Here is a 26317-nt window from a genome sequence, read left to right as displayed (position 1 = left end):
TTGAACGGAAAGAAAAAAAAAAGAAAAAAAAAAAGAGAAAAACCAAAATCGGACAAAACTCGAACCAAAAAAAAAATTACCGCTGTCTTGAGTCGGAATCCTGTCACTCTCGATACATGAGTCGATCCTGAACTCTGGGATAAGTCATCTCCTTCGACGTAGTCCATCCCGTCCCATTGACCTCGTCGTCGCCGACCGCGCTACCAGTTTGCGGGGAGAGGTGCTGGGCTGGACGTGACCAACCTAAAAAAGTTGCAAGCGAAAGCGACTTATTTCTCTCCGCTCCAACACCGCCTTGTCCCAAAAACTTGCAACACGACCAACACCACACCCAACCCCCAACCCCCCAACCCCCACCACTCACCTGCACCCTCAGCTACACCCCCATCACGTGGGGCCTCTATCGGAAAAGCTCCAGCTCCAGCTCTACCCAATACACTGCCCATCCTTTTGCTGTCGCTCTCTTTTGCTTCTCTCTCTCATCCTCCTGATCTGTCTGGCGCGGGGTTGTAGTGGCGGAGTGGACGTCGTCGTCGTCGCCGTCGCCGTCGCCATGGCGCCTCCAAAGAAACCTAAGAAGGTGAATCCCCTCCGCAACCGAGTCCCGATCAAAGATGCGCCTCCCACCTTGGTCCGTCAAGCTACCGCCGGCGCTGCTGCCCGGGCCAAAGCTGCCGCCCTGCCTCCGCGCAGGCCAGCGTGCCCCAATAAGGAGTGTCACGACCCCGACATCCAAGATGGCATCTGCCACAATTGTGGTTTCGTGGTCGACGACTCGAACATTGTCTCCGAGATCACCTTTGGCGAGAACTCAGCCGGGGGTGCCGTCGTCCAGGGGAGTTTCGTCAGTGCCGATCAGGGTGGTGCTCGTACCATCGGCCCTGGCTTCAAGCGAGGCGGAGGAGACAACCGGGAAAACACTCTTCGAGAAGGTATACCTCTCTCTCTATCGGTCTTGATTGACTGCCCTTTTGATATGTCACCAAGTCACCAACTAATTGCTGAAAAGGTCGTAATGCTATACAGGGTATGGGTGCGCAACTCGGCATCCGCGAGTCCACCATTCAGAACGGCGTGCAGATCTTCAAGCTGGCCGCCATGAACAACTTCATCCAAGGTCGTCGGATGGAGCAGGTCGCCGCCGTCTGTCTCTACAGTGCCTGTCGGAAAGACAGCCCGTGCAGAATCATGCTCATTGATTTTGCGGATTTGGTCCAGGTGAGCTTCTTATCCAATCGACACGATAAATCGTATATGGCGTTCCCCTTACTTACTAACGACTCGACTCTTCTCTAGACCAACGTATTCAAGCTGGGTTACACATTCAAGAAGCTCCACGATACTATCGCAATTGCCAAAGCGGGTATCCAGCCAGTCCTGCCCGAAGACTTGATCTTTCGGTTTGCACAAAAACTCGAGTTCGGTAATCAGATGACCAAGGTGGCTGAGGATGCCGTTCGCATGGTTCAACGGATGAGCTTGGATTGGATGGTCATGGGTCGACGGCCATCGGGGGTCTGCGGCGCCTGTCTTATTCTTGCCGCGCGCATGAACAACTTCCGCCGAACTATTACCGAGGTCGTCTACATCGTCAAGGTCACCACGCACACGATCCAGAAGCGTCTGGAAGAGTTCAAGCAGACTCCTTCCAGTGCCTTGACTGTGGAGGACTTCCTGAACAACGAGTTCTTGGAGACGTGTCACGATCCTCCGTCGTATTACGAGAAGACGGAGGCATTCCTAAAGACCAAAAAGCGCCGCAAGCGCAAGGCAGCCCATGATGCGGCCGAGGACTCGGGAGACGAGAACGAAGGTACCGAGAGCGCAACTCCGGACCCGAAGCGTCGAAAGACCGCCGGTACCGAAGCTGCAGGTGCAGACTCCGAGATGCCCGGTGCGCCTTCGGATACACCGGCAAGCTCTCCTCAAGCATCGGCTTCCGAGACCCTATCAGGCCCCCAAGCCACGGCTCCCAGCACTCAACAAATCACAAGTGCTCCTGCCACCTCGCAGTCTGCGGACCCAGAGGTCCGGCGCGATGCCGAAGGATTTGTCATTCCGCCACTGCCGGTTCAGTCACACGACCGTCTTATCGATCCCGAACTCATCGAATCTCAGATAGCGGACAAGACGGAGACAACCCTTGAACAGCTTGCCTTGCTGGATGAAGAGGCCGCTGCAGCCGCTGCAGAGGCAAGCCATGAAGCAAGTTCTAAGAGTGGTGTCATTGTGCCGGGACTGCGAAGCAACTCGAAGTCTATCTACGTGCCAGACAATTGGTCTGCCAGCGAGCAAGAGATGGAGGATCAAATCAGCGAAATGATCTCTGATCCCGATGCCGTCGCTCGCGCAGAAGAGGCAGTGAGAGACCATGAAGAAAAAATGCGACTCGCCGGTCGAAGACCAAATGTTGATCCAGACGCCAACGCCTGTCGAGATGCCACACCCAGTCGAGACGAAACACCCAGTCAATACGCCAGTCCGAATCGAGATCCCACCCCCAATCGAGTTGAATCTAATGCCAGCGAATATAGCCCCTCGCCAGAGCCAGAACCGCGCGAATCGTACGGAGAAGAGATCATGGCCCCCAATAGCGGTGAAGAGCACGCCACACTGTTCGCCGAGGCTTCGAAGCGCGCTGCTGAACATTTGAAGGCTTTTTGGAAAGCTAACCCCCCAAAGGGCATCAGCGTGGATGCCATAATCGGAGAGGACGAGTTCGCGGGCGACCCCGAGGTAGAGTACTGCATGCTGTCCGCCGCAGATACTGCTAAGAAGGAGAAAGTCTGGTCCAACGACAACAAAAGCTGGCTGCGAGCCCAGCAGGTCAAGGATTGGGCCAAGAAGAACGCGGCTAAGGGACCACAGAAAGCCAAGCGTACCCGTAAGCCGAAGCCTAGAATTGGAGAGGGTCAGACGAGTGCAGCTAGTAGTCCAGGAGAAGCTGCCGTCGCGGCTCTCAAGGAACGTGCTTTCTCGAAGAAGATCAACTACGACGCCATCAACTCCATGTTCGCAGGTATTAGCAAGCTCAAGGATAAAGACGCCCTCGGCAGCGCGGCCACGAGTCGACTCACTTCTCGGGCTGGCAGTGTGGTTTCGGAGCTCTCCGATGCCGAATCTACCATGTCCGGTGTTGCTGGTAGTGTAGCCGGTAGCGAGATGGACGTCGACGATGGCACTGGCATCGCCTTGGTCGGCAACGCACACATCCCCAAGCGAAGCCGCCGGAAGCCAGGTCCCCATCTCAAGCCAGGACCCAAGGCGGGATACAAGAAGGCCAGTGCCCCCGAGCCCGAGCCCGAGCCCGAAATTGACGAAGAAGATGGTGATGATGACGATTACATCAAACCTACTTCCGCCCCCGCTGAAGACGACGACGAGAACGATGCGGTGGATGACTGGCGCTCGAACCTGAAGAAGAGCCAGAAGGCACAGGCGGCTGGGGACGAGGAGGAAGAGTACGAGGATAACGAGGTTTATGATGATCTGGGAGGCATCGACGCCGGTGGCGTCGGGGACTTTGACGATACGAATTTCGGGGACGGCACTGGCTATGGGGAATATGAAGATGAACCCTGGGCTGGCGGCGACTTTGACTAGGAGCCGAGTGGCCGGGGACGGAGAAAGGGGGGAGGGGATGTACACGGATGAGAGGAGATGAGATGAGACGAGATGAGATGAGATGCATAAAATAGGCGTTGGATGGGGAGCATTGGGGACTCTGGTTGATACCCGGCAATAAAGGACCTGTACCATCATCTGGCATACCGGCTCCGCGCTGTCTCTTCGGGCCTGGCCTAACGGGTGCGTGCAAATGGACCTGGCGTTTGGCCGTATTATTGCGCACTACCTGCCTACCTTGCGCCTAGTTTTTGAGAAAGAAAAAAACCATATACACTACTTCATAACTCCCGTTTGTTTCCTTTTTCATCTCTTTCCCCCCTCCCCCTCCTAATCTTATCCTACGAGGGAGAATAAGCCTATAGGTAGGTAGGTGGTCCTTGGAAGCGGTAAGCGAAAGAAACGTTTTTTTTTCCCTTTCTTCCTTGCCTTGCCGCTCGATGGGGAAGATGTCCTGAAAGGTAGGTACGTGGTATTTGGTACGTGGCGCGGGGAGTGGGGAAAGGGAGGAGGGGAAAGGGGGAGGGGGATTTAATTAGTTGATTGATTGATTCGATTTGATATCGATCTTGTTGGATTAGCATGTAGCAGCGATAGCAGTAAATGGTAGGTTATAGGTTGGTTACTTTCTACCTACCGACTAATTAACCGGGCGGCTTGGAGACTGGCTGGATTGATAGCTACGGAGTATTTTCCACTTGTATTTCATTTTATTCATTTATTCCTTCGTTCGTTCGTTCGTTCATTCATTTTTCTTTCTCTTTGTAAGGTCGGTCACCTTTCTGTGTCCCTTTGCTTTTCTTTTTCTCTCTATGAATTTTTTTTTTTTTTTTTTTTTTTTTTTTTTTTTTTTTTGGTGGTGATGAAATAATATTTATCTAGGAGAGGAAAAAGAAAGGAAAAGGCAGGGAGGGGGAAGGGAGAAGGGAGAAGGGTTTGAGGGGTTGAGGGGGCTTCTTCAGAGAGTCTCTCGCTCGATATCCTTCCTCGCTTACGACATTGCTTCTCTTTACTTTTCTTTGCCTTGCCTAGATATGGGGTTACATTAGATTAGATGAGCTTGTGTGTTTGAGCGCTTATAGTAGTAGCAATACTAGTAATAGTACTAGTAGCAGTTGCTAGATCGCCGGTAGCGAACATTCGAATCACGAGCGTGCCGCGCACTTAGCTTCTTGCAATTGCAAAACGATAGGTAAAAAACGGCACGTGGATTCCGTCTGCTACCCAAGGTTCGAGGGAGTGGATTCCTTCTATAAAAATAGAAGGACTCACGAGACTGGCTATCCACCGGTATCTGATGGTATTTACTTTTACAGCGAAGTTGGGGGTCCCTTGCGGGTCTGCCACGCTAAGCGAAGCATGCTAATCCGTGTCTGAGATACCGGTAGGTACCCGAACCTTCCGATCTCCCCCAACTACTACTACCTAATTCGGGTCGATATTGATGTAGGTACCGACAGTAAGTAGTAGTAACAATGTCACAGTAGCTTTTATCTTTGCTTTGGCTGTGGTTGTGGCCATGGTCATGGTCATGGTCATGGTCTACGCTTATCGGGAAGCGGGACTCGCGATCCTTTGAAATGTTAGAAAATCGTTCGGAGGGATGGCTTATTTCCTCATGTTCTTATTCTTTATTCGTTCTGGATATTCTTACTCTTCTTCTTGTTGTTGTCGGACAGGGAGAGAGAGACTTTCTTTGAAAGGGTCAGGCGCGGGATGAGGGTGGGGGACCGGGCTATAAACAACCCCCACCCGCACATTATAGTTAGAGAAACTATTGAGAGGGTATTCTGAGATGGGATGGGATGGGATGGGTAAAGTATGGAAATAGTAAGTAAGTAAGTGAGTAAGTTAGGGTTTTCCGTTGAGATTCGAAAGGTTGATTGGGAATTTAATTGGAAGGAAGGAGGAAGAGGAGGGTGGTAGGAGAGTTGACAGCGGCGAAATTGTTTGGCACCGGCTCCGAAATTATATATATACATCCCACCTCCGATAGCCATCCAATCAGTTGATTTGCCTTTTCGTAAAAGGAAGGTTTTGCGAAAACTATCCTAAATATTGAGGTAGCGTATTGTCGTACTGCTTTTGGTATGCTTCGATAGAAAGGTCTTTGGCCTTGCGGTTTTGAAATTGGCAGTTGTCGTTAGAGAACCCTGCTTCTACCTACCTCATGACTGCTTTTATTCCCCTCTATGGCTTTTATTCCTCTTATTAGATATTAGCTTTTATCGATTACTGTTTACGATGCGGTCCCTCCGAGAGAGAGAGAGAGAGAGAGAGAGAGAGAGGGAGACGGCGCGTAGTAGTCGAAGCTTCTTAGCTGTCTGTGACTGATCTGGTCAGATTCGAGGGAGGAAAGCGGGAGGGAATATTGTTTACTTCGCCGGCCGATCAATCAATCAATCGAGTAAGCGAGAAGAAGATATGAAGACTTAATCCAGCCAGCCAGCCATCTACGTATCAACAGCCTACCAGTAGTAATAAACCACCATAAGATACTAAATGGCAAACCCGATTAAAAGCAGAGGCTGGTATAGATCAGACTGAAGATCGTGAATCCTCTTTAGATCAGCTTACTGCTAACAGAAATCTCATTTTCCAAGCAGCTCATTTTCCATATGTGCTGTCTGCCTGCCGACGAAACAGCGGTAAAGGGAATGGGGGGGGGGGACTTGGCAATGAGTGTGAGAGTGAGAAAGGCGTTGACAACAATAGCTAGATCTGTCTATTTATCTTCAGAGTTCATGCTGTATTAGCAATATATTTACTCGCGAAGGATAAGAAAGGTAGCAGACTGAGCTCTCTCTCTTTCTCTCTCTCTCCTCTCAGGGAAAGGAGCAACGGCTTGTAATACCCGAGTTGGGGGAAGAATCGGAGCATTTCGACTCTGGATCTACTCTTTCGCTTTCGACAATCTGGTTTCTGAGGAAGGAATCAGAGCAGTACAAGGGGCTGATTCATCTACAACTATATCTGTATACGGCTACGGCTACACGGGGAAGCACTGGCTTACACGCAACCGAAACACGCCTGAAGGAAGTCAATTGAGTTATAACTTATGCCGGCCAGCGGGATCGCGGTGCGGTACGGTGAATCATCTTGGTGCAGCTTTCAGGATAGCAATATCGATCCTCGGAAGTGGATGGGAAAAGTTCTGGTTAAGAGTCATGTCACCTGAGAGATACACCTCGTTTTGGAAGATGTCACTGTTATTCATACCATATATACCATACATACCATACGATACGATACCTGCACCGAGACAACAGTTTAATTTACCCGCTGCTATCTCGATTGTTCGCTTCCTATATGAGAGCGATTATGCATGCTGAACTCGACATCGAGGCGGTAGATCGCTTGTATGGCCTCGGGTCAATTTTTCACCGAACACATACAATGTTAAAGAGCACGCGACGCGATTGCGGAAGGAGGTTAGCGGGAGAACTGTATCGGAATTCGAAGAGAGAGATGTTGATTTCAGTTCAAAAATAAGTTTCAGGAAGTGATATAGTTATACCTCTCCAAACTGGTGACCGGCTCAGCCCGCCAAATTCCTACCTCGATAGGGCCTTCAGGTTGCGGCAAGCGCTTACCTATTCGGGAAATCGAGACTGACTGATGGTACGAGCACTTGACACGGTTAAAGCTAGCTGTGAATACACATCTCCTTCATCACGAATCCGCGACTGAATATCTTGATTATTTTTTTAAAAAAACCGACAATTGAGTGCTTGTAAATTATGATTGGGACATCTTCTTCGTCAGAGGCTAGGCTAAACGAAAGAGGGAAAACCTCATCTGCAAAACGACATACGTATTATGAAATCATGTATAAGGTGAAGGCTAGAATTACAAGTACCATTCTTTCTGCTCTGTTCAATACACGACCCATTCCTTGTACGGTGCTCGAAGTTATGGCGGATGCGGGAAGCTCTACGAAATCGTGACAGAAGGCAATAAGAACTCTGACAGTAGAGTTGGAGATGGTAGTGAGGCGTGAAAAAAATTTGGCCTATGAGAGAGACTTGAACAGCTTATTTGCCAGAGCTTGGGTTTGACGTGGAGACTAAGGAAGATATTTGATATAGGCAAAGCTTTCGACCGATCTGCATTTGGAAAGACCTTTACTTAGGGCGAGATAATAGCTCCTTTCGGAAGGCTTTTGGATAAGAGGGAGGCTCGCCTCTGACATGTTTATTAGTACGCTAATATTGTGTATGATGGTCTTAAGTTTGGGTGTTCAATCTCGTGTTTCGCAGAAGTTACAGTTTCCGAAAAGAGATGGCATTGTAGGAAGCGCTGGTCAATCAATCAATCAATCGATCACTTATGGGGGAAGGGGGATTCAAGAGTTCCGCTGATCAAATTTCTGAAATGTGGTCTATTTACAAGTGTATAATAAAATACCTTGGACCTCTCTTCCTTTCCTTCCTTGTAGACCACAGGCCATTGCCCAGGTGCTCAACAATCGTGATCCTCGGTTGGCGTTGAAAATTTGAAAGGTTTGCTTGAAACTGTTTTTCGGTATTCAATAATAGGTATGTAGGAACCGTACTTCTTCTTCTTGATTTATCATCTGTAAACGGGTGCAGTAACCTCTTCCATTGTACACTAGAGCTCATCCATAGTTCGCGTAAATTTCCAAATGTAAACTTTGACTTTTTATTATTATCGACACCCCCATATGCAATGCATATTCTATAATTACAACTATTAATCTATTAAACAGAATCCGTTAAGGTGATAATCAAATTAATAATAAGATGCTATATGAAAGACTAGTAGTTCGTGTGCTTGTAGTAAACATGGGGGGTGTTCTTGATAAAGGTGGAGATTTACGCGAACTAAAGATGAGCTCTAGTGTATAATTGATGAGCTACCGGTACCTTCACGTATTGCTTTACGTAGTATTTCTGCAGTGAGCGCACAGAGCACAGCCTGTACTTGTATACCGGTAGATCAGGCCGAAACCCAAGCCGTATGCCTTCTACTCGCTGGCACAGACGCTAACTATAGTGGAGGAGACGTAAGTGATTACCAGATTAAACCAAGTCTTTTCAAACCCTCAATCATACCCTATAATACTAGTATATATCATGCGAATACCTATCATTCTAAAGTGCACTCTTATCGATCATAATGCCGTCGATTCTTTCCGCATAACATGCAATAGTCGCACAAAAGAAATATTTCTCGGCTCTAATGTAGAACGCTAACCAATCTTAGGGCCTCTCGACGGCTCTTAGATGCATGCGAAAAACCTCCAACGTTCGATCGTGGTCTTTGTAGAGTCGACGTGATTGATTCGCGCGAGCGTCTCTAATTGAAAGGGAGGAACAAATAAAAAAGTTTTAGATAAAACAATACAACCGGCTTGTCTCTTCTCGTCTTATCGCTGAATTGGCTTCAACTCGTTTGCCTCTGACATTAGTCCAAAGTCTGACCTAGGTATTCTACTGACTACAAACGAGCCACCCCGATACGGTCGATCCCTTGACCATTGCCAGGCCCGCGGTTTACCCGCCCCTGGACCCGCCTCGCGGCTGTACCGTTGACTACCCTAAGCGCGCGATTGGTGGAATCATCAGAGATCAATACCCCTGCCGAGGAGGACGAGCCGCGGTAAGTACCTATCCCCTTAGCCCTGCGTCTCAACAAAAGCGGCCACATGTGACTCGCATTTTGGGATATGGACGGTGGCCCTACCGGCCTGCAATTCCTTTCCGCCCCCTCTTTTGTTATATTTTTGCCTCGGCGTCTAATGTGATCGGTTATTGACTCGACGATGCAAGTCCTGGTGAGATGAGGTGTAGAGCAATGGCATGGCTCCCAGCTCGGCATCACAGCATGCGGCGGACGACAAGAATCAGAATGGAGATGGAGATGGGGACCGTGTGAGGGAAAGGGACTTTTACGCCGTGCTGGAGGTGGACTGCCTGGCCCCGCTGGCTGCGATAAGGGAGAGTTACAGGCGGCTGGCGCTGCGGTGGCATCCGGATAAGAATCGCGGCAGTCCTGAGAGGGTGGAGGGTGCGACGAAGAGGTTTCAGGAGTTGGGGAGAGCGTGGGAGTGCTTGAGGGATGACGGAAGAAGGAGGGAGTATGATTGTGAGAGGGTGCGGGTGGGAAAGGCTTCCTCGACGGAGAGGTGGTGGGAGGCTTCCAGGAATTCGAAGAGATGTAGGGGGGATGGTGAGGGGGCTGGGGGAGGGTGGTATGATGAGTTTGAAAAGGATGAGGAGTTGGGGAAACGGGCGAGGAGGAGGAGGGGGGATCTTGATCGCGAGGCGAGCGAGAGGTGGAGGACGGAGAGCGCGGGCGCGAGTGCGAGTGCGAGTCCTTTTTTTAGTGAGGAAGAGTTGCAGCAAAAGTTATTCGCTGAGGAGGTTACTAGGAGAGCAAAAGCAGTGGCTTGGAAGGTTTTAGGGAAGAGGGAGTACCAGTTGAGACTTCAGAGCTGGATGAAGTTTAGGGAGCAGCGATTCGGCAAGATCCAGGAAGTCAGGAAGTCACTCGGGAGGTACGAAAGGAATTTAGAGGCCCAGGAAAAGGAGACGGAGGATGATGTTGGGAAGGTATTTCAGGATGCTATCGAGAAGTCACGGGAGGAGGGGTGCGAGTTCCAGGACCACGATGCCATTCTGGCCAGATTGCTAGATGCCAGGGAGAAGTATTCGGGGAGGCTGAGGCAGAGCATCGCGCAACATCGACAGGAGCTCGAGAATCTGTACCGAGAACTGGAGCGGGACAGCCAGAGGTACGAAGAAGTGGAAGCGAAAGCTCGAAGGATACGCATCCGAGAAGCATTGGAGTTGCTGGGACCGCGACATTTGAGTCCTCCGCTGTTCTGTGTTCTTGACCGAAGAGGACTTGCTATCAACCACTGGAAGGCCCTATCACGGATCAAAGAAGCAGCCAGATACCCTTCGATGTGGGATCTCGCTGAGGGGCCCTGGCATGTCTCTGGCGATTGGGAACGTGTTGCGGGGGAGCACACATGTGGTCGATGCCAGGACAGAGCGTTTCACGTGATTGCCTCGTGTGGACCGGCGAGATGCCCGAGATGCGGGATGATTGTGTGCAACGATTGCTATCGCGATTTGAAGTTACTGCAGGAGTACGGCGAGTGGATGATGAGTGAGGAGGGAGAGATGCAAGATTCTCTGTTTTGTCTTGATGCGGATTTGAGCGCTGGGTATGGATCTGGATCTGGGTCGGGGTCTGGGTCTGTGTAGGAGTTGCCAGTATGATATCCGGGACCGCAGGAAAGGGCTAGACCGATCTGCTGTATAAGTATTTGGAATCGAGAGTCGCTAGCGGTCTGTGGAAGGGCTTTTCCATCGATCATGGCTTAATTGCCCGGCGGAAGGAGACATGAATATCATAATTATGGTTCGGCTTGGGCCTTGAGATCTTTTGTTTACTTTTGTTCGCCCTATCCGCAAGACTCGCTTGTGGCACCACAACATGGGTAACCCGCGTAACCCCAACACAACGAATAGCAACATCGAAGGCTCCCGCTGCTTATCCTCCAAGTCGGGATTCGAAAAGGCACTGTTAGGCTGCTGATCGAGATTTTCTATATCAATCACCACCACGATCTCTATCACATTATTGAGAAGATAGCACGACGTAATAGATAGAAACTAATAGAAATTAAAAGACATTTCCAGGAAAATTTTGAAGCTATTCGCGATGCTAAATTTTTCACGCGGTTACTTGTTATGTGACGCGAATACGCGATGCAGAGAAAATTGGCAGCCCTGGCCATGCTACTAAGCGAGGCCCCGCTGGGAGCCTGCGACCCGAGGAGATAGTTGACGAGCCACCACCTTCTGATTACAACATCACAGGCGTAAGTGTTACACCCTGAGGGTAGGGTAACCAGGAGGTTTAAAGTGGAGATTTAGACTTTTAAGGCATCCTCAGGCTGTAACACTTAGGCCTATACCGTGGTATATTACAAAGCTAGTACAGTCCTCGCCAATTTGACCCAATCGAGTTAGTTGGTGTAGACTTAACTACGGAGGTAACAGGCTCTATGTCCTGTCGCACCGCCCTAGGCTGGGTACACCTATCTCATAGCAGAAAGCACTGCCCACTATGCTATGTAGACCTATCGAAGGCGGTCAGACAGGACATAAGGCCTGTACCTCCGAGCGTAGACTGAGTCGAGGCCTTCCAAGTTCCTAGTCGAATGAATTAGGCAAAAGTGCAGGTGGATATCCAGGTTCTCCAATAATATTCTCCCAACTCGTCCAGTCAATGGTTTCGCTCGAATATTCTTCCAGCTCCTTGGTTGTTGGGAAGCATTTAGCCCACAAGTCCAATTCATTGCTTTCTAGCGTTATAGTTGGAATGACCATTTGCAGCAGCGTTTCGTGCCACCATGCGACATATGAAAAGCGCAAGGCCTTTTTGGGTTTTGACGTCTTTGTCGCGATGTACTCCAAGAGGACTGACTCGTCTCGTTCCCATAAGTCAATATACTCATCAAACTCGCCGGAGACAGGTCTTTCCCAATATTCTGGAATCCATATTTTAGGGTAATTCTCAATCTTTTCATGAGGCGCTTCGATGACACAATACCATTTGCCGGGCTCAACTTCCCAGCTAGAAGGTTTGTTTGCTATTTGGATTATTAGCTCCGCGTTGTAAGTGAGGATCTATAAATGCAAATCAACCCACTCGTATAAAAGCCACTTCCTAGTTGACCAATCACTTTGAGTACTGCATCGTAACTTTCATCTCTGGAAGGCTTGTTCCTTTGATTGATAGCCTCGGCTTCCGCCTATGATTCGCGTAATTAGTATAAGCTTATGCTGCAACTGCGAGGCCTCGCAGTTATAAATTATGTAGAGCTTACTTGGGAAACTGTTCGATAGGCGATGGTTTTTCTTCCTTCTCCTGCAGCTTGAGCTCTAGTGAGTAGAGAGCTCACGGCCAGCAAACTTGGGCAGAGAAATTGCGATAGTAGTAGCATCGTGTTTCAAAGGTTCATAGTCTTTCGATAGTCCGGGCTGGGGAAGGAGAACAAGCTTGAAAAGGAACAAGATGGTGAACTAAATCCAATGTAGGCGCAGGAAGAGTTATGTATCCCTTTCATATAGTGTATCTCTTTGACTGGTTATATCCGACATCATATGTATTTAACTAATATTAGCAACTGTGTTGGACTTTCTACTCGTGCGGCCAGCATACGGATCTGTCCCCTTGTCGAAAATCATCCTGAATTCAGGGTCCGCTTTATTAAACTTCCGTTCAATCGTCGGGTGCCTTGTATTTAATCTTAAAAAATTCCGACCTGATACCACTAAGGCGGGACTGCTACTTTCGTCCTCATAAAATCGATAGAAAATTAACCGCCTATCATATCGTAATTATCTTTGTATTAAAAAATGCACCGTACTGAGTTTGAGAAGAATTAACCTCAACAGTTTTAACTATATGCAGTTGTTCTATTATGGTTCTGGACTAAAGCAGTGGAGATCGTACGTTTTAACATTATAAGCGGATACAGTTTTATTACGAAGTGTGCGTACCTACAGTACTAGGCAACTGCTGTTCGCCACTAATGCGAAAACATCAAAATCAATTTTAAATAGCCAGCTATCACTCCTCAATTACGCAATAATTACGAATGTAAATCAATTAAAAATAGTATAATTTGATTTTTTAGATCTCTTTTTTTTCTCCTCTTTTTTTTTCGCTTAATGATTCGAATGCTTACGGACTTTAATACTTAGTATGCTAGCTTTTAGCCGCGATGTAAGCTTAAATTTTATTTAGCGTACTTTTATACAAACTATCGAATACCGACCAATTCCATTTATCTTTTGCAGCTTACAAACAACTCTTTATCTTTTGCTTTACGTAATTTGAATTCGATTTATCGATCGCAACGTCGGAAAACATTTAACAAAGCCTTTTTTCAAAGATGCTATTAGACGTACTCCATCGAATTCACATCGAGAGAATAAATTAGCTAATCGATTGATAAAGTTATATTGTTTTGCTTAACTAAAGCCGACATTCATATATTGTATAAATCGAAGCTTTAATTCTTCAGAGTTAATACTACGTCCCAGGCGTAAGTATTACCCCTCGAGGGTAGGGTAACTGGGGGGTTTAAAGTGGAAAGTAAACTTTTGAGGCATCCTCGAGGGGTAATACTTACGCCTGTACCGTGGTACATGTATCAAAATACCGGAGGAACACGAAAAGCGGACTTTCTTTAAAAATACATTTTCTATACGACCAAGTTTCATTCAGTAAATATTTCCTCTCGTAATACAACAGAAGAAATTACTTCCTGTTCGTATATGCTTTATTTTCTTTGACTAGAGATGTGTTTGTTGAGATTTGCAAAACGGACAAGTAAGTAATACCGGTATTCGATTGCTGAAGACAGTTTTTCGCTATATTTTCATTACGCCGCAATGTTTTGGCTTGCAATGAATAGACACATCTTTATAGTACTGGTACGTATTTGTAAAGCAATGTTTTCTGAGCATGTATATATTCCTTTCATCATGTTTTTATTGATAGTAATGATTTAATGATCTTGGTAGAGGCCTCAGGGACGCGTATCTAAAAAATTCAGGGACCGCCGCTCGGTTCATGTCAAACGGAATCAAAAAACCTTAACCTTAGATTAGATGCTATACATACACACGTAATATGAAAATGATGAGATTATCTCTGTGGTTATAATTCCTCTTAGAATCGGAGTTGTGGTGCGAAAGTTAGCTCATGGTTAGTGGTAAGGAAGTAGGCGTTCCGAATCGGATTGAGCTGCGGATGCAGGCGAACCGGCGGAACTTCTGATTGAGCTCACTCAACAACGCAGCATCCAATGGGCATGAAAATATTGCACTGTAATGGGCTCGATGGGCTCCATAACCATCGGCTGCAATTTTGTGGTTAGATTTTTACAATAAACTCAAGGCAACCGACGATTAGCCGAAAATGGAAAGCTTTGCAGTCTCTTTCCCTGGTTTAGAAGGATCAACGCATGAGGACAGATACAGTGCGTGGATATGCTGGCTAGTATATTAGTCTTTTTGATCTTATATCGAAGGTCATTCTAAATATAAAGTCGAAATCTCGATCACGGTGCCAACTAGGATCTGTACTTAACGAGTATCCCGACTAAGAATGTATCACAAGGATTTGCGGTAAAAAGAAAACGAATATAGAAGATAGGAGAAGCTCAGTTCGATCGATCGAAGTTACGGCATTGCGCTTTCGAAGAAAGTGCTCTACAAGTACGGCCGACTCGATAGCAGAGGCCATAATCGCTTTGAGAGCTATGTAAAAGATCTGCGATACCGAAGATCAAAAATCCGAAGCTATTCAAGAGAAAGCTTTTCTTCGACGTAGTTTTTACTCTCGATGAGATAGGACTGAGTCTATCAGACTTTCACTTAGCACGTCTCCGTATCCCACGAGAGGTCCTAGAGTCTAAGTATTGCGTTATAGATACCCGCCAGAGGAAAATAAATACTACTACTACTACTTCTCCTACTAAGTAGTGCCACGCCATCCTTAAATGCTGTGTTTGTTTATCTTACCGTCTCTCCAAATGGAGGATGCCTTGCCACACCACGTGCGCTGCAAGACGATACGGTAGGATATAGACATCTCACGCGTCTCCTCTTCTTCTTCCCTCCTCACCACTCCATCCGGGTCGCAAAGTACACAGGAATCTCGCGAATTTTGTTGAAAATATCGAGATCTCTTGCCAGGACCCAGTCAATAACTTGTGCGTCAATTTTCCTCTCTCTCATCCCCCGCTCTCTTTTCCTCGCAACCTCGACACTCTTTCGTCGCTCGTTCGATCACCCCGCCGTCCCCCCACTCCGACCGCCAACGACAACAAACACCGTCCGCTGCCACCACCGCCGCCATGTTCAAGCGCTCGCGCTCGTCCAGAGCAGGCGACCGCGTGGAGAAGACAGTCAAGATGAAGAAGTCGTGCCGGGGTCCAACGCAGCTGGCGAAATTGCAGAAGTCGTTCGATCAGAACCCGCCCGTCGGGGGGTAAGGCTGCCTATTGTTTGCGCGAACGGACTGTGATGCATACTGACGGGCGCGCAGTAATCTGACCTCGCCGATTGTGACGTTTGCCGTCGGCAAGGAGGGACGACTATTTGCCGCGCACGAAGATGTTCTGACCATGTCGCCGTTCTTTGCGGCGGCCTGCAAGGGCCATTTCCGTAGCGGGAGCAAGAGGATCAATCTCCCAGACGAGGAGGCAGAGATCTTCTCCTGCGTTCTCGAATACCTCTACGTGCGTTTGCTACCCTCCTGGGCTTCCGCCTCGTTCCACCTACTGAATATGCGCATCTACTAACTCCTTGCAGAAGGGCGACTACTACCCCCGCTTGCTTCACAACAAGCGCAGGAACTCTTGGGAACTCGAGGACGCGGCGTCAACCCCAAACCCCGAAAACAACACAGGTGGCCGCGGCTCCGTCGAGGCTACAACGTATATATCCAGCGTCCGCGAGTACCTTCTCAAGGATACAGTCATCTATTGTGCGGCGGAGAAGTACGGACTCGAGGAGCTCAAGAGCCTTGCCCTCAGAAAGCAGGGTTTGCAGAGTGGAATCGAGGTCGCTACCATCCTTCGCTCCGCGCGGTATGCGTATGACAACACCCCGGACACTGACCCGCGACTCCGCGCCCATTATCTCGCTTTGATTATCCGATGTCGCAAGACGTTCAAGAGGAGCGGAACCATGCAGACAGAAATGGAAGGTGGTGGCAAACTTTTCTTTGATCTGTTCGTCGCGCTCTGCAACCACGTCGATGATATTCTGGAGATGGGGAATTCCAAATCTCCCAAGAACGTCTAGGCAAAGCTGTCTGTGCCGTGTGCGAATCGTGATCTAGCCCGGAGTTTTTGAATCTTACCAGGACGACCATCATCTCCATCAGAATGGCCCTTGTGGAGAAACTCGCTTTCCCCTTCATCGTGAGGTTGGCCTCTTTTTGATGAACATGTACCATCGTTCTCTACAACATTCTAATACCCCCCGCTCTGCCATTTGTTATCGATCACCGGACATGGATATGGAATGGAAGGAATGCGTTTGCTTTGGTCTTGTTTCCCGGCGCATGTATGCTCTATGGGTCTGACGTGCGCTGGGAGAGACACCACTGGTCTTCACCACTCGATGTTTCCTTCCTCTGTTGGGATGCATGGGGATGCTGTAGCTGAGTTTTTACGCTGGCGTCTTGACGGCGCGAGTGTAGGCGATCCCTCGCGGATTGCCGGATGAGGCCCTCGTTGGGGCGGATAATGGAATATTCGGCCACCTCAAGACGGTTTCTCGAGTGCAGTGCTGTGGGTGAGAGTTGCCCCTTGTTCGCTGACAGGTAGAGGGCATTCGACGATGGAGTTCGGATATCCTGTCGTAGTGTTTTCTCTTCTTCCCTAAGCTCTTCTCGAATCAGCCATCCTCGACCCCTGTGCTCTTTCCCCTCTCCGCCGCTGTAACCAGTCCCAGCCGAGCAAGATACGAGCGCTCTTCAGGTGAGCTCCACGGGGGTGATGCAGTCCAGTGACGCTGCATGCCTTCTTCCTGTTCCTGAGGCATCCCTCCCCAATCCGGTATTAAATACATCGTCTGGATCTCTACCTCGTTGTCCATGGCGCCGACTCACCCCAATCCCCGCAGGCAGTCACCACGCTGGTAGATAGCTGTAAACACCGACGGGGTCCTTCCCTTCGACGGACCCCGTGGAGTGGAAGCCTACTGTTGCTGTTGCTGCCGCATACGGAGCGGAGCGGAGCGGAGCGTCCGGTCCTATACGGCGTCGCACTATCACCATCACCATCACGCACGCAGGCACGCTTTAGCTCCTTCTCTTTCTCTTTCTTCTATACAGTACAGTACAGTACAGCACGGTACGGCACGGTACCTACGTAGACGCGGGGGCAACGAAAGGGTGTGGGGCGGGGAAGGATACGGTAGATATTCCCCTTTTTTTTTTTTTTTTTTTTTCTCTTTTTAATTTTTTTTTTTTTTTTTTTTTTTTTTTTTTTCGGTAGGCGGTAGGCGGTGGTTGGTGGTTGGTGCCTTTTGATAAAATAGACAGACATCCAAGGAGGGGGGTTTCTGGGAGATAGACGAAAGGTATTGCAAAGCTAGATTAGACTAGGTAGGTAGACTAGGTATCAAAGAGAGAAGAGAGAGGCAAAAGCGTCAAAAGCGTCGTCGCCACTTCTTCTTCTTCTTTTTTTTCTTCTTCTTCTTCTTCTTCCTTTTTTTTTTCTTTTTTTTTCTTTTTTTTTTTTTTTTTTTTTCTTTTTTTCTTTTCTTTTTTTTTTCTTTTTTATTTTCGCTCGCTCTGAGTCTGAACCTGAGCCTGAGTCTGAGCCTGAGTCTGCGCCTGAGCCTGAGTCTGAGTCTGAGCCTGAGCCTGCGTCTGAGCCTGAGCCTGAGCCTGAGCCTGAGGCCCTACCGGAAAAAAAATAGGTACCTATACCTAGGTATATCTATACCTATACCTATACCTATATCTATACCTAGGTACACACACACACGGTTTGTTTATTCATTTATTCATTTATCCATTTATTCATTTCTTCATTTCTTCATTTCTTCATTTCTTCATTTCTTCATTTCTTCATTTCTTCATTTCTTCATTTCTTCATTTCTTCATTTCTTCATTTCTTCATTTCTTCATTTCTTCGTTCATCTCTCTCCCGCCCGCTCTCTACCCGCTCTCTACCCGCTCCAGGTCTAAGTCTAGGGTACACTCTGCAAACTACCTACAAACTACACTCTACACTCTACAAACCAACTACAAACTACCTACACTCTGCAAACTGCGGCCACGGCCGCGGCTCCGCGGCTCGGGGGCTCGGGGCAGTGCTGCGCATCCGGCTTCCCGAGGGGCTTCTGGATCGGCGATGGTCTGGTCTGGCTTATCCACCCGCCGCCAGCCAGCCATATACAGTAGTAGTACAGTATAGTAGGTATAGTACAGTAGGTAGGTATCCACCCGCTGCCAGCCAGCCAGGCAGCCATATACAGGTACAGTAGTAGCAGTATAGTAGCAGTATAGTAGTAGTACTAGTACTAGTATATTATAGTATAGTATAGTAGGTAGCGCCATAGCGCTAATCCAAAGGGGGGATCATCCGCCTTTCACCAAGGTTGTTTGTTTGTTTGTTTGTATGCAGGTATGTCTGTATGTCTGTATGTATGTATGCAGGTTTGTATGTATGTATGTACGTAGTATGTATGTATGTAGATCGCGGTTGGCTTTCTGCTGCTTTTCTGACTCGTTTAGGGGGGGGGGGGGGGGGGGGGGGGGACTGCAGATTGATTGATTGATTGATTGATACGGTACTGTAGATAGATAGATGGGGATGGGGATGGGCATGGGGATGGGGATGGGCATGGGCATGGGGATGGGCATGGGCATGGGCATGGGCTCTCTCGCTCTCTCTCTCTACCGAGAAGAGCGGGTCCTGATGAGCGAGCTACTTTCACTTTCACTCTCACTCTCACTACCTACTATCTACTATCGCGCTATCGCGCTCTCTTCACAGGAGCGGAAAAGCCGCACGTGGTTGAAATTTGCAAGTCGCTGCGAGCCGGGCCAGCCAGGCAGCAGGCAGCAGGCACCAGGCAGCAGGCAGCAGGCACCAGGCAGCAGGCACCAGGCAGCAGGCAGGAGTAATTTCGCCCAAAGTCTTTTTATTTTTATTCTTATTTTTTAAATTGATGCATTGATTGATTGCCCTCAGTATGGATTCTTCCCAGAAGAAGCGTCTTAGGCTCCCTGCCGCTCTGGGCGCAGCGCACAGCCACCGGCATACCCAGCTGCACCTCTCGTCTGGACGTCTGGCTCCTCCGTGGCTCTCCTCCGGTGTTGGAGTTGTGATCTGCGCCGGTTTCGTCGTACTGCGCGACGAGGAACGAGGAACGAGGTCTAGAGCGGTGCCCCTTCGCGGCTGCGCTCCCCCCGCCGGCCAGCACGCCAGCACGCCAGCACGCCAGCACGCCAGCACGAACAAGCTTCGCTAGCGGGCACGTCGTCCCATGCTTGATGAGCGTCGCTGGAGGGTTAGGTAGTAGTTACCTTCGTGCCCTTTTTTTTTTTCTCGAAGGTGAATCGTTCTGCTTCCGCCCCGCTCGTCCCTCCCCCTAGAACGTTCCCATTCTTCGCCGAACGGTTCTCTCTCTCTTCGTCCCGAGAGAAAGAAGGTTAACCGGGCTCTCAAGCCCTCGCGGCAGGTCATCGTCGATGCAGATGGAGAGACCCGCCGACGCGAGCCGACGATTACTCGCGCAGGGCCAGCCAGCCAGCCAGCCAGCCAGCCAGCACATCTGTCCCGTCCCTATACGTACCGGTACGTATCGACCAAAAAAATAAAAATAAAAAGAACAATTCTGCCCAATGCAAAGTCTAATTCCACGCCTCGCCGGCCAATCTCGGTCCCCGGTTCCGCAAGACGATCGACGCGGGACCGATGTGCCGGCCGCACGCGGGTTGGTGCTATTGCGTCCTAGGGCTTAGTCCAGTGCCCATCCCTCGCTCTCCTTGATGTCCGGAGAAGGCGAGAGGGGAGCGTTCCAGGGGCTTCTACCAAGGCTCTAGCTCGGTGATGGACGTGTCGGTACGGTAGGTAGGTAGGTAGGTAGGTAGATAGATAGTAATAGATAGGTCGGAGTGCGGACCTCATTGTACGTAGGTAGTGTACTGTACGGTACTGTACTGTACTGTAGGTAGTGGAAGTAGACATGAGGCTAGCCGGTATCTGGTCTGGTCTGGTCTGTGCAATAGAGTTGGGCAAGGCTGATGGCTATTTACGGAGTCCAAGCTGGTCACGGCACTTGAATCAAGGGGTGAAGAGCCTTAAATCTTCCCTGTGCGACCCTGGATGCTCACGTCTGGCGGGTGTCAGTGTTTCGCGCGGGACGGGCGAGCAAAAGGGAAGGGATGATGGAGATTCGACGACGGGACGGGAAGTGACGTGACGTGACGTGACGTGACGTGACGAGGCTCTCCCCTCTCCCCTCTCCCCTCTCCCCTCTCCCCGACCACCACCACCACCACCACCACCACCGACGACCAGGTCCCCCGTCTGGAGCCGAGATCAGGATCCTCCCAGAATTTAGCCATATTGTTTGCAGAACATGCAACTCCTTGGAATGATCATCTGAACCTAATGCTCGTATCCCGCTCTGCGTACAGCCATCGGAGGAATCCCTGTCTCCCCCCCCCCCCCCTTCTCCCTTCTGGCCCTTCCCCCCCTTCCCCCCTCCCCCCTCCCCCCTCCCCTTCCCCTTCCCCTTCCCCCAAAAACGAATAATGTCCCACGTCCCCCGTCCCTACCACGAGCCGTCCTTGCATAATCTCACCTTCGTACGGCAGATTGTCGGTTTGCCCGCCAACTGCCGATCGTTCTCTGCGATGGAGGAACCATCCCGGGCCCGTGATTGGCTGCACCACCCACCGCTTCTCATTTCTCATTTCCCCCCCCCAACGCTTTCGACGCTTTCGGATGGGAACAGTTGCGTCTCGCTCCTCGTCTGATTGGGTCCTGGGATCTGCCAAGTATAGGGCTTTCACTTCGCTTAGTAGTGTCCTGTACTAGTACCAAAGTACGTAGTAGTACCCTATAGTCCCGGGAAGTCCATGAGCAGTGGTGCCTTGCCTCGGCTCTTGGAGATGCCTCGAACGACAGGCACGGACGAGTCGTCCAAGTACTAGTACGTAGTACGTACCGAGTAGTACTTCGTACTACTACGTGGTCGTGGTAATTTAAAGATGACCGCGGCCAGGGGGCAGGAAGGGTCAGAGCGTGATAACAGTCTCGCACCCTGCCGTGTTTCCGACCGATTCTGATTCAATACTGAGCGGAGTCTATTTGGTCGATGTGACGCGGGAGATGTGCGGTATGTACGACTACCTACGTCCGTCGTCAGTAGTATATCCCCAGCGAGCGGTCCTGAGCGAGAGCCGCAGGGTAGTGTTTCCGTTCTGCACGTGAGGTCCGGTCGTCGCCTGGCATGTACCTTAGGGAGTATGTCCAGGCCGTGTCGTGACGAGTGAGGTTCCGGGTCCCCAAGGGACTGTGTGATCTTAGGTGGTCACCCGTCTGGATTTCCTCGGCTGGACCAGCTGAGCCCAGTGATGGATTTGAGAATAGAGTTGCCAAGTGCCCCAACCCCCCCCCCTCCCCCTTCCCCCCTTCCCCCCTTCCCTCCCCAACCCCAACCCCAACCCAACCCACTCCCCATCCCCTCCCCCCACCCCCAAAAGACACGGGACTCAGGGAGGCAGCTTTCGACCGACCACTTTTCTGAAGCGTGTTTCCCCGGCCGCTCCATATCTCAGACTGACCGACATGCTACCGTTTTCCTGCGTCGGCACAGCCTACAACCAGGCACTCTCTCTCTCTCTCTCTCTCTCTCTCTCTTGACGCTCGACCCGGGGCAGCTGTGCGCGCGCTCGGCTCAGGAAGAAACGTCACCACACCAGGGAGGCAGTCTTTCTGGTAATCCGTATCCGAATGGCAGAGTCAGTCAGTCCTTCGTGAGCAGGGCCAGCGGGGGGGGCCAGCGGGGGCCCTGGGGCTGGAAGGATGAATAAATAAATGTAGGGGACTTGCGGGGTGTAGCGCCGTTTACTTTCGGTAAGGATAAGCGGCATTTACGCTTCGATAGCGAGCCGACGCTGGCCAGAGTTGGGCGAGTATAGTATAGTGTACCGGTAGTACTCTACGACGACCACGACGACCACGACGACCACCTCCACCGACAACCGCGGCGCGATATGCACAGACCCGACGCTACTATTGATAGGGCTGCATCTCCCATACGAGGTTATCGTGAAGGATCTCTTGGTGGATCTTGATGATAACCATCCATTACTTCGGGGAGCAGAAAACGACCTACGACCTACAACCTACGACTTACGACCTACTACTAGTACCATACTCGTTTAGCCTGCTCCAGGCCTTGTAAGTCGTCACCCCCCCCTCCCCTCCCCCCCCCCGCACGTGCGGTCCGACTCTGCCCTCTGGCTGTGCTGACCGGGCCACATAGTTTGCCGGAGAGAGTGAGGTCAAAATCCTGGAGGTCCCTTAATTTTTGAGGGGAGAACAAGCGGCGGCTGGCCATTCACATTACTCACGAACCGAACAGCGCGCCCACCCGTATTCCCCGACTCCCGTAGACTCCCGTCCGCCGACCGTACGCCGACGACGACGTCCGGACGACCGAGTCGACCTAGTCGTCTGTGGTGCTTTCGCGCGCAGCCGACCAAGCTTTCATCCATCCTGTTTTTATGTTTCGCTTGGCAGGTGAAGAGTGCTTATGTGTTATGGACATTAAGGGCGCGCTGCACTTTGCCTCCTTGGCTGTTTCTTTGGGAAGTATTGCTTTAATAGAGTTTCGCTTCGCAGGCCTTCCTAGGCCTTCCTTGCGCAGAAATAATGGAAAGGATGCTTTCACTTTGGGCCGTCGAAGCCTCTTACTACGACTATTTGTTCAGAGCGCACTTTGCTCCTTCCACTTTCATCGCGTGAAGCGTGCAGCGTGCAGCGTGAGGCGTGAGGCGTGAGGCGTGAGGCGTGAGGCGTGAAGCGATGCAGTCCGCCGTGTCGTGGGTCGTGGGTCGTGGGTCGTGGGTCGTGGGTCGTGGTCCACGGGCAGCCGTAGTCGTCTCTTGGACATCGATCCTCAGCGTGGCTCATCGCAGATCGTAGCAAGACCTAGCCGCGCGAAAGATGATCGCGGATCCAGGAGGACCAGGCACAGGCAACAGGCACAGGCAACAGGCACAGGCACAGGCACAGGCACAGGCACAGGTACAGGCACAACCCATTCATTACACATGACGGACCACGAGCCGTGACATGGCTCCCGACCTACCAGGGCCGGCAAACCTATTTACTAAGCCGGGAGCCACACACCGAGAGCAGATCAAAAACAAAAACAAAAAAAACAAAAAACAAAAAACAAAAAAAAAACAAGGTATTGCACTCTGGGTTTCACTCGTCGACAAAACTGCCAAATCGCCCTGCCCAAATAGAGTTCACATGGAGCTTAGAGTTTAATCTCCGGTCCAGCGACAATAAACATATTGTTCCACACAAAGGAATCAGTACAGCACAAAATGCATGGTCGGCCACTATGTTGATAGCGATAAAGGAACACCCGCAACCGCCCAATGATCTCTTATATACGGTAGGATTATCGCAGCTTCGAGAGAGCTAGCAGCTATTATCGCCTCTCCCCTCCACCCGATTCCCGCCGCGCCTCTGATCATCTCGAAATCGAATAACACGGCACGCCCTCCCCAACCCGATCCGACAAGAAAGAAGAAAAGAAAAGAAAAGAAAAGAAAAGAAAAAGAAAAAAAAAGAAAAAAAAAAAAGGTTTCTTGAGATGCTGGAGAGGGACGCCCGGCCCAAAGTCGAGCCCACCGAATCCATGGTAGCAGCCCACCCTCCTCCCTCCGTACCCCCCCCCCCCCCCCCTCGTGGGACACTGCAACTGACCGGCCGGTGACAGATCACACCTCCCGCCGAAGTCTTCACCGAGACCGTGCCCGGCCTCTATCACCCGAGCCCGACGGAGCAGATTGGCGACAGTGCAAAGTCCGGCGATTCCATGTCCTCGTGGGCGTCCCCGGAGACGTTCGTGCTGGGACCCGAGGCCTCGTCGCACCCGTTGCCAGCAGCGCCGCCGGGGGCTAGCTACGTTTGGGATAGTATCAACAACTCGTATCAACACAGCTTACATGCCTGCGACGCGAATCAACTCTATCGATCGAATGAGGTGGGACAATTCCTTCGAGGTCGTCCTCTTGTTGTTCCTGTTCTCGTGTTGTTCCTCTTCTTCTCTTGCTTCTCCTTCTCCTTCTTCTCCTCCTTCTCTTTCTCCTCCTTCTCTTTCTTCTCCTTCCTCTCCTTCTCCTCCTGCGGGGACGCCATCGTTAATCCCGACATGCAGTCTTTTCCCACGATACCGGAGTACATCGGGAGCTACCAGCCGGAACCGATCGACCCGTACCTCAGCAACGGGCCGAGCGTCTCCCCCGTCTCGATTGAGATTGCACCGGAGTCAAGTCAGCAGTCCAAGACGGCTGTAAGTCCCCCGGGTGACCTGGTGCGACGCCACCCACTCACTAATGCGCAACAGCGACGCCGGGCTCAGAACCGCGAGGCGCAGAGGTTGTACCGCGACCGCCAGCAGAACTGCATCAAAGACCTGCGGACCCGGCTCGAAGACAGCGAGGCCGAACTGGCGCGGTTGCGGAAGGAGAACCAGAAGCTGCACGAGAAGCTGGGCTCCATGAAGGGGGGGATCATGCAGCTGATGGAAACGGTCGTCGACCCCGCCTCGGGCGCGGTCACGGAGAAGAAGGAGACCTGGACCGTCACCTCGGTCGAGGGAGAGGACTGCGACGCCGACTCGAACATGCTCGACTCGGAGTAGCCGGCGGGGGCGGCGGCCACCGGCCGGCGCCGAGGACGATGTGTCCCTGATAGAACGCACCCGCGGCGGGGCGGGGCGGGGCGGGTGGTGCGGGTGTCTGCTTTTTCCATACGGATCCGGAGTTCGGGTGGAGGGTTTGCTATCGCGCAGGGGCGCCGGAGCGGAGATTTCAAAGGACTTACGGTACTGTCGGCGGTTTTTTGATCTGATCTGATCTGATCTGATATATATGTGTTTTTTTTTTTTTTTTTTTTTTTTTTTTTTTTTTTCCTTTCTTCTTCCTCTTCGGGCGGAGACACGGTCTGGCCGGGGAACAAGAAGCTGATGAGTTTACGAAAAACCTGAAAGTGAGAGAGCCAAACTCGCTTACTGTACGCTAGTGTAGTGTACCTACCTACCTTACTCACTCGTTCGCTTTGACCGGTTCTTCTCTCTGCGTCTGCGTCTGCGTTTGCGTTTCTATCCCGGATTGAAAGTTGGTAGTTGGTTAATATGGGTGTATGTATGTAAACCTGAAAGTGAGAGAGAGAGCCAAACTCGCTTATTGTACGCTAGTATAGTATAGTGTACTTACCTTACTTACCTTACTCACTCGTTCGCTTTGATCGGTTCTTCTTCTCTTTCTCTCTTTGCGTTTCCATCCCGGATTGAAAGTTAGTAGTTGGTTAGTGTAGGTGGATGTAAACCTGAAAGTGAGAGAAAGCCAAACTCGCTTACTGTACGCTAGTGTAGTGTACCTCCTACTCACTCGTTCGCTTTGACCGGTTCCTCTCTCTTTCTCTCTCTCTTTGCGTCTGCGTCTTTATCTTGGATTGAAAGTTGGTAGTTGGTTAATATGGGTGTATGTATGTAAACCTGAAAGTGAGAGAGAGAGCCAAACTCGCTTATTGTACGCTAGTATAGTATAGTGTACTTACCTTACTTACCTTACTCACTCGTTCGCTTTGATCGGTTCTTCTTCTCTTTCTCTCTTTGCGTTTCCATCCCGGATTGAAAGTTAGTAGTTGGTTAGTATAGGTGTATGTAAACCTGAAAGTAAGAGAGAGCCAAACTCGCTTACTGTACGCTAGTGTAATGTACCTACCTACCTTACTCACTCGTTCGCTTTAACCGGTTCCTCTTCTCTCTCTCTCTTTGCGTCTCTATCCTGGATTGAAAGTTGGTAGTTGGTTAGTATGAGTGTATGTATGTATGTAAACCTGAAAGTGAATGAGAGAGCCAAA

At 50.3% G+C, this 26317-nt stretch overlaps 5 protein-coding genes across 5 annotated transcripts; 4 read left to right on the top strand and 1 right to left on the bottom strand.

Moving 5' to 3' along the window:
* Positions 1–553: 553 nt before the first annotated feature.
* On the top strand, positions 554–3603 carry L3040_002921 (uncharacterized protein; the record flags this gene model as incomplete). The annotated part of the gene is made up of 3 exons (XM_007296391.1): positions 554–932; positions 1010–1218; positions 1297–3603. 3 exons carry the CDS (start codon positions 554–556, stop codon positions 3601–3603), a joined length of 2895 nt encoding a protein of 964 aa, XP_007296453.1.
* Positions 3604–9446: 5843 nt separating this feature from the next.
* On the top strand, positions 9447–10859 carry L3040_002920 (uncharacterized protein; the record flags this gene model as incomplete). The annotated part of the gene is made up of 1 exon (XM_007296390.1): positions 9447–10859. The coding sequence occupies one exon, from the start codon at positions 9447–9449 to the stop codon at positions 10857–10859; it is 1413 nt and encodes a 470-aa protein (XP_007296452.1).
* Positions 10860–11813: 954 nt separating this feature from the next.
* On the bottom strand, positions 11814–12607 carry L3040_002919 (uncharacterized protein; the record flags this gene model as incomplete). Its single annotated transcript, XM_007296389.1, has 3 exons — positions 11814–12253; positions 12313–12415; positions 12491–12607. The coding sequence occupies 3 exons, from the start codon at positions 12605–12607 to the stop codon at positions 11814–11816; spliced, it is 660 nt and encodes a 219-aa protein (XP_007296451.1).
* A 2925-nt stretch (positions 12608–15532) lies between these two features.
* L3040_002918 (uncharacterized protein) lies at positions 15533–16484 on the top strand (the record flags this gene model as incomplete). The annotated part of the gene is made up of 3 exons (XM_007296388.1): positions 15533–15666; positions 15724–15916; positions 15990–16484. The coding sequence occupies 3 exons, from the start codon at positions 15533–15535 to the stop codon at positions 16482–16484; spliced, it is 822 nt and encodes a 273-aa protein (XP_007296450.1).
* A 7602-nt stretch (positions 16485–24086) lies between these two features.
* Positions 24087–25094, top strand: L3040_002917 (uncharacterized protein; the record flags this gene model as incomplete). The annotated part of the gene is made up of 4 exons (XM_066154252.1): positions 24087–24089; positions 24168–24434; positions 24609–24743; positions 24798–25094. The coding sequence occupies 4 exons, from the start codon at positions 24087–24089 to the stop codon at positions 25092–25094; spliced, it is 702 nt and encodes a 233-aa protein (XP_066012236.1).
* Between the last annotated feature and the right edge of the window lie 1223 nt (positions 25095–26317).

The sequence above is a fragment of the Drepanopeziza brunnea genome, assembly GCF_022702325.1.
Source record: "Drepanopeziza brunnea f. sp. 'multigermtubi' strain 214-2 chromosome Unknown ctg4, whole genome shotgun sequence".
In the NCBI taxonomy this organism is placed as follows: domain Eukaryota; kingdom Fungi; phylum Ascomycota; class Leotiomycetes; order Helotiales; family Drepanopezizaceae; genus Drepanopeziza; species Drepanopeziza brunnea.
Note: the sequence above shows the minus strand (reverse complement) of the source record. Positions and strands in the feature narration are given on the sequence as shown.